The sequence below is a fragment of the Parus major genome, unplaced genomic scaffold (assembly GCF_001522545.3).
Source record: "Parus major isolate Abel unplaced genomic scaffold, Parus_major1.1 Scaffold305, whole genome shotgun sequence".
Lineage (NCBI taxonomy): Eukaryota > Metazoa > Chordata > Aves > Passeriformes > Paridae > Parus > Parus major.
In genome coordinates, this window is record NW_015379274.1 from 144,306 (window position 1) to 150,148 (window position 5,843).

General features: G+C 65.8%; 1 protein-coding gene across 1 annotated transcript in view; it reads right to left on the reverse strand.

The window, feature by feature from the left end:
• FLNC (filamin C) overlaps positions 1 to 5,780 on the reverse strand; it is a 27,825-nt gene extending 22,045 nt beyond the window's left edge. Inside the window, exons 1-11 of the mRNA XM_015615974.1 lie at positions 5,682 to 5,780; positions 5,150 to 5,300; positions 4,458 to 4,576; positions 4,257 to 4,334; positions 3,550 to 3,712; positions 2,794 to 2,994; positions 2,258 to 2,395; positions 1,766 to 1,892; positions 1,247 to 1,383; positions 482 to 675; positions 218 to 331 (exon numbers count right to left, since the gene is read on the reverse strand). Of these exons, the coding sequence (XP_015471460.1) occupies positions 218 to 331; positions 482 to 675; positions 1,247 to 1,383; positions 1,766 to 1,892; positions 2,258 to 2,395; positions 2,794 to 2,994; positions 3,550 to 3,712; positions 4,257 to 4,334; positions 4,458 to 4,576; positions 5,150 to 5,300; positions 5,682 to 5,717 (1,458 nt within the window). The 5' untranslated portion in view covers positions 5,718 to 5,780. The remainder of the gene's footprint in view (positions 1 to 217; positions 332 to 481; positions 676 to 1,246; positions 1,384 to 1,765; positions 1,893 to 2,257; positions 2,396 to 2,793; positions 2,995 to 3,549; positions 3,713 to 4,256; positions 4,335 to 4,457; positions 4,577 to 5,149; positions 5,301 to 5,681) is intronic.
• Positions 5,781 to 5,843: the final 63 nt, after the last annotated feature.

The window sequence follows — 5,843 nt, forward strand, 5'->3', positions numbered from 1 at the left end:
TGGCCAATGGCACCCAATGGCACCCAGTGTTGGCCAATGGCACCCAACAGTGACCAACGGTGCCCACCAGCACCCAACAGTGCTCGAGGGCAGCCAATGGTGTCCAACAACACTAAATGGAGCCCAGCAGTGTTCGACTGTACTCAAAGGTGCTCAGCACCACCCAAGGTCACTCACCAACACCCAGCACCACCCAACAGCCCCCTACAGTCCCCACCTGTGCATAGAGCTTGAGGGGCCCCTTGCCGGCACCACGGGCGTCGATGGTGAACTCGGCCGGGCGATCCACGATGCAGCCAGTGGGCTCCAGCCCCGGCCCAAAGGCCTTCACCTGTGGAGAGGTGGGGTTAGAAGGATACAATGGGGTGCTGGCACCCCCAGCACCCGCAGGTGGGACGCGATGGGGTGTAATGGGGCACAGCAGGGCACTATGGAGCACAAGAGCACGACAGGATCTGTGGGTTGTCGTGGGTCACAGCACCTTGTCGGGCCAGGAGTCAGGGGGAGCAGGGCGGATATCAGCCATGAAAGGGCTGTCCCGGATGTCCTCATCATCACAGACCACGTGCACGGCGTAGAGCCCTGGCTCGGTGGGCCAGTACCGCACATCGCACGAGCCGTCGCCCTTGTCATCGCACTCGATGCGCGCCTGGGATGGGCCCTCGATGGAGAACCCTGGGGGCACCGCAGCCACCATTACCCTGTGCCTGGGCCAGGACCCCCAGATCTTGTCCTTGTCCCCCGCTCTGTGCCCATGACCCCAGCAGGGTGACACCTAACGTGTCTTTATGTCCCCCCCAGAAAGGCGTCCAGACCATTGTCCCCATCTCTGTGACCATGTCTCCAGACTGGCACCACCCATGCCCCACCCACCCCACTGTGGCCACCCCCAACCCGCCCCATGTCCCCACTCTGCGTGCCCGTGTCACCACAGCAGTGGGGGACCCCACCATGGTGCCCATCCTCCAGCCGGTCCCCACGTCCCCAGTGGCATTTCACATACTCCGTGCCCTGGTCTCCACACCACTGACATCCCTCACAGTGCCACACTGCCCCATGGTGCCCCCCATTCCGCCCCCATGTCCTCAAGAGGGTGGCACCCGCTCGTGCCCTTGTCCCCACCACACAGCTCCCCACCCTGTTCCCACAACACGACCCCCAGCCCTGTCCCCATGTCCCCCCCCTTCAGGGCTCACCCAGTGTCCCCACAGCAGTGCCCCGCCCCTCCACGTCCCCCCCAGCTCACCAAGGGTCCCCACTTCAGTGCCGACGGCCTCAACCACGAAGTCTGCAGGGCGTCCCACGACCCCACCCTCGAGCCCCGGCCCCCAGGCCCGGACCTTCTGTGCCCCGGGCTGGGGGGACACCTGCACCTCAAACGGGCTGGGAGAGGACAGGCAGGTGTGAGGGGGGGCTGTAGCACACCTGCACAACCCCACCCCCTCACACATCTCCACCTTGAACGGGCTGGGGGGAATGGGGGGCAGGGGGCTGTACTACACCTGCACCCCCAGTCCCCTCAAACATCTCCCACCCCTGGGGGGACACCTGCACCTCAAACTGGCAGGAGGGGATGATGTGTACCCCACACACCCCCCACATTCCCCAAATCCCCCACCCTCAGGGGGACATCGGCATCTCGGACAGGCTGGGGAGGGTGGAGGGGCAGTGAGGGGTGGGGTTCATACATCATTCTCCTGCTGCCCCCCGCCCCCGCACAAACCCACCCCCCTCACTCCCCCCTCACTCCCCCCTTGCCACTGACCTGCGGGGGATGGCGTAGCCGCCCCAGGTGATGGACACCTGGTAGGTGCCGGGCACGCGGGGCACGTACTCGCACTCGTAAACGCCGTCACCAACATCCCTCACTGTCACCGGCTCCTCCGTGCCCCCTGTGGGAGGGGGTCAGATGGGGCACCCGCCCCAGGGGCACCCCCCAACCATGCACCTCCCATGGTGCCCCACAACCCATGGTCAACCCCAGGATGCCCCCCAACCCTCCAACCTCCATGGACAACCTCACGGGACCCCCATCCATGCACCCACATCCCCATGGCCAATCCCATGGTGTCCCCCAACCCTAGAGCCCCCCATGGGTTCCCCACCTACATCCATCCCTCCATGGGGAACCCCCACCCACACACTCACCCCACGGGCCCCCCAGTGGGACCCTGCCCACAGACCTCCAATATCCAACCCCACGGTGCCCCCCAACCTGTTGACCCCACCATGCTCCCGCACAGTGACTGACACGTACCTGGTCCCCGCAGTGTCACCCGCAGGTCCCCGCTGCCCGCACCCCGCGTCAGGACCTTGAAGTCAGCCACGTCCTGCACTCGGACGCCCCGTGGCTGCAGCCCCCGGCCCGTGGCCCGGACCGCCGAGGGGGTGCAGGCTGCAAAGTCCCATTAGCACCCACCAGGCACCAGGGGGACCTTGGGGAACCCCCAGGAAAAGGAAGTGGGGGTGTCCCAGGGCTGGCAGGGGCACATGGGGATGCCTTGGGGATGCCCTGGGGATAGGGGAGTGCCGTGGCATCCTCAGGGGCACAAGGAACCAAACCCTGGGGACACCTTGGGGACAGGGGTGCCAGAGGGACACCCAGGGGAGTGTGAGGGGACCATGGGTTCACCAATGGCCACTTATTGGTGTCACGGACCATTACAGTCACCACTGTGTGCCTTGGGGCCACTGTGGTGACATCTGGGTGACACAGAGCCACTGATGGTTGTCATTGGCTACAGTGGTCACAAATGTTGTGGAGCCACGTGGGGACCCGGGAGGGAGCCTCACCTTCAGCCACATTGACGGTGAAGGGGCTCCTGGGGACCTGGGTGCCAGCGTAGGTGACACAGATGGAGTGTGGCCCTTCGAGGACGGGCCGGTAGGTGCAGCGGAACACGTTGTCTCCCTTGTCCTCCAGCATCACCTCCACCGTGTCCCGCCGGCCCTGGGGGTCTGTGATCACCACCCCCACATCGCCCGAGCCAGCCCCTGTCATCACCAGGACACCGGCTCAGTGCCATGGCCAGGCTACCATGAGGACACGTCCCCAGAGCCACCCAGCCGTGCCATGGCCCTGTCACCCTGATGACGCGGCCCCACAGCCACCAGACCATCCCATGGCCGTGGCACAAGGACACAGTCTTGGTGCCACTTGCCACACCGTGGCCCTGCCACCAGAAGACCACCCCGTGGCCATGTCACCATGAAGGCGTGGCCCCAGAGCCACTAAATCGTGCTATGTCAAGGCCACCTCGAGGACACGTCCCCAGAGCCACCATGAGATCATGCCATGGACATGCCACAGCCCTGCCACTCCCAGGACACATCCCCAGAGCCACCAGGCCACCCCATGTCATCAGGAGAACATAACTTCAGCGCCACCAAGTCATGTCACAGCCACAGCACCACAAGGATGTGTCTCAAAGTGTCAGGGTCACGCCGTGGTCATGCCACCACGAAGGCATGTCCCCAGTCACCTGGCCATGCCATGGCAGCAGCACAAGGACATGTCCCCAGAGAGCCCCAACCCCCCTGTGCCCCCACCTGCAGTGTAGATGTCGAAGTAGGTGGTTTTGTTGGCCACGTTGCCCACGGGCTCCAGGCCGGGGCCGCGTGCCGTCACCTTGCTGGCGTCACCCAGGGCCATGCCCACGTTCACCCCAAAGGGGCTCCCGTCAATGTTCTGCCCCGCGAAGAGCACTGTCACCTGGAGGGCACAGGGACATCAAGGGTGTCAGGGGACCACGGCCCCCAAGACTGCACCACAGCTCAGGAACAGCCCCCGAAGGACCCCCACGGAGAGAGCACATGTGACATCCCAGGGACACCCCTTAGAGTGACAACCTGAAGAGTCCCCCCCCAGCAGTGACTGTCCCCAAGGACTCTCTGCTGTCCCCTCCAGAGACCCTAGAGCATAGGACACCCAGGAATCCCAACGGGACACCCCAGGCTCCCCCCTGTACACCTCCCCCCACAGACTTCAGTGTGGCACCCCAGGCACCCTACAGGGCACCCCAGGGCCACCCAGTGCCATCCCTGGAGACCCCAAGGGGAGCCCTCCAGGGACCCTCCGGGACCCCCAAGCCCCACGGTGCCAGCTGTCCCCCATTCCCCTTGTGGGGAGGCATGGGAGGGGCAGCCACCGCTCTGAGGTGTGGGGGGTGTCAGGGGTGGGGGTGTCACAGGAACATCACAGGGGCGTGTTGTGGGGGGTATTGTGGGGGGCATTGCAGGGTCACCAAGGGGCTCACCTTGTGCAGCCCTCCGACCTTGGGGACGTAAGTGACGCTGTATGTTCTCTTCTTGTCATTGTTGGGGACCACCTTGGCCTGGGGTGGGAAGAGACCCCAAACGGGGGAAAGGGGGTGACACAGAGCTGGGGCACTGGGGGGGAATCTCCCAGAGAGGGAGACATGGAGGATCTGCCAGAGGGGGGACCAGGGCCCCTGTACCTCCTCAGTGTGTCCCTCGGGGTCCTCAACATAGACAAGGACCTCACCCATCCCCGCCTCGAGGGTCTCCACTGTGAACTGGGCAGGGCGCAGCACCACGTTCCCCTGGGGCTCAATGCCTGCAGGGTAAAAGGAGTCAGAGGGGGGCCTGGCACCCCACAACCCCCCACAACCTGGGGCCTCCAGGTTTTCCTTGGTGGTGGCAGGGCGGGTCCGGGGTGTCAATGGTGTGTCCTGAGTATGGGTGGGTGAGCCTGATAGAACTTTGAGGGGTCCCTGTGCACAGGGGGACTCTTGGGGAGCCCTGGGTGGGGAGTGCAGACCCTGGGGCTTCCCTCAGGTGTCCCTGGGTAGGGGTGACACACCAGGATTGGAGAGGAGTCCCTGGGCTTGGGGGGCCATGGTTTCCTCTCATGCCCTGACAGCCAGAGCCCCCAGGTACTCTCTTGTGCTGGGTTCCAAAGCACCCCATGTCCCCCACCCGGCACCCTCCCCGTGTGCCCCCTGCGCCAGTCCCCATCTGCTCCTGAGCTCCCCCTGTGTGGGGTCCGTGCCTCTCGTGTGTCCCCTGTCCCACCCGGGCCAGATCCCCAGCCCCTGGTGCCCCCACAAAGCTCCACACCCCCTGATGCCCCCCTGTCCTGGGACCCCAGCCGCCCCATGGCCCCCCGATCCCTCTCAGCCCCCCGTACCGGGCCCATAGGCGCGCGCACGGCCGGGCTGGGGGGGACGGGGGCGCAGGGGGGCCCCGGGTTTGAGCTTGGCCTTGGGGAACTGCGACAGGTACGTCATCACCGAGTGCTCATCCACGTTGGGGTCCACGATCTCCTCGGGGGCAATCACCTGGGGGGAAAAGCCCAACACCTGTCAGACCCTCCGGGCACCCCCTGCTGGGAAACACCCCCACCATGCACCCCACTACCTGGAGGGGCTCCCTGACACCTCCCGATCCTCCTGGGACCCCCAACACCCATCGGACCCTCCTCGCCCTCTGGGGAACCCTCCCACACCCCCACCCCTACCACACCCACAGGTGCCCAGGTGCTCCAAATGCCCGGGGACCCCTGTGGATCCCCAAGGACGCGCCCCAGACACGCCCTCACACCCCCAGTGTCCTCTCCCAGTGCCCCCCTGTTCCTGCCCTGTGCCCCCACCTGGGAGAGTGCCAGTGCCCCCCCCCACGCCCCGTCCCCGCAGAGACCCCACGTCCCCCCGTGCCCGTACCTGGGGGACTCCCAGCCAGTCGTCTGCCTGCTGCATGGCCTCCCGAGCGTTCTGCACCGGCTTGTTGGGGTCCCACTTCTCCCAGTCCGGGCACAGACCTGGGGGGGGGGGCCAGAAGGGTCAGGGGCGCACCCCCGTCCTGACCCCCGTCCCGTACCTCCC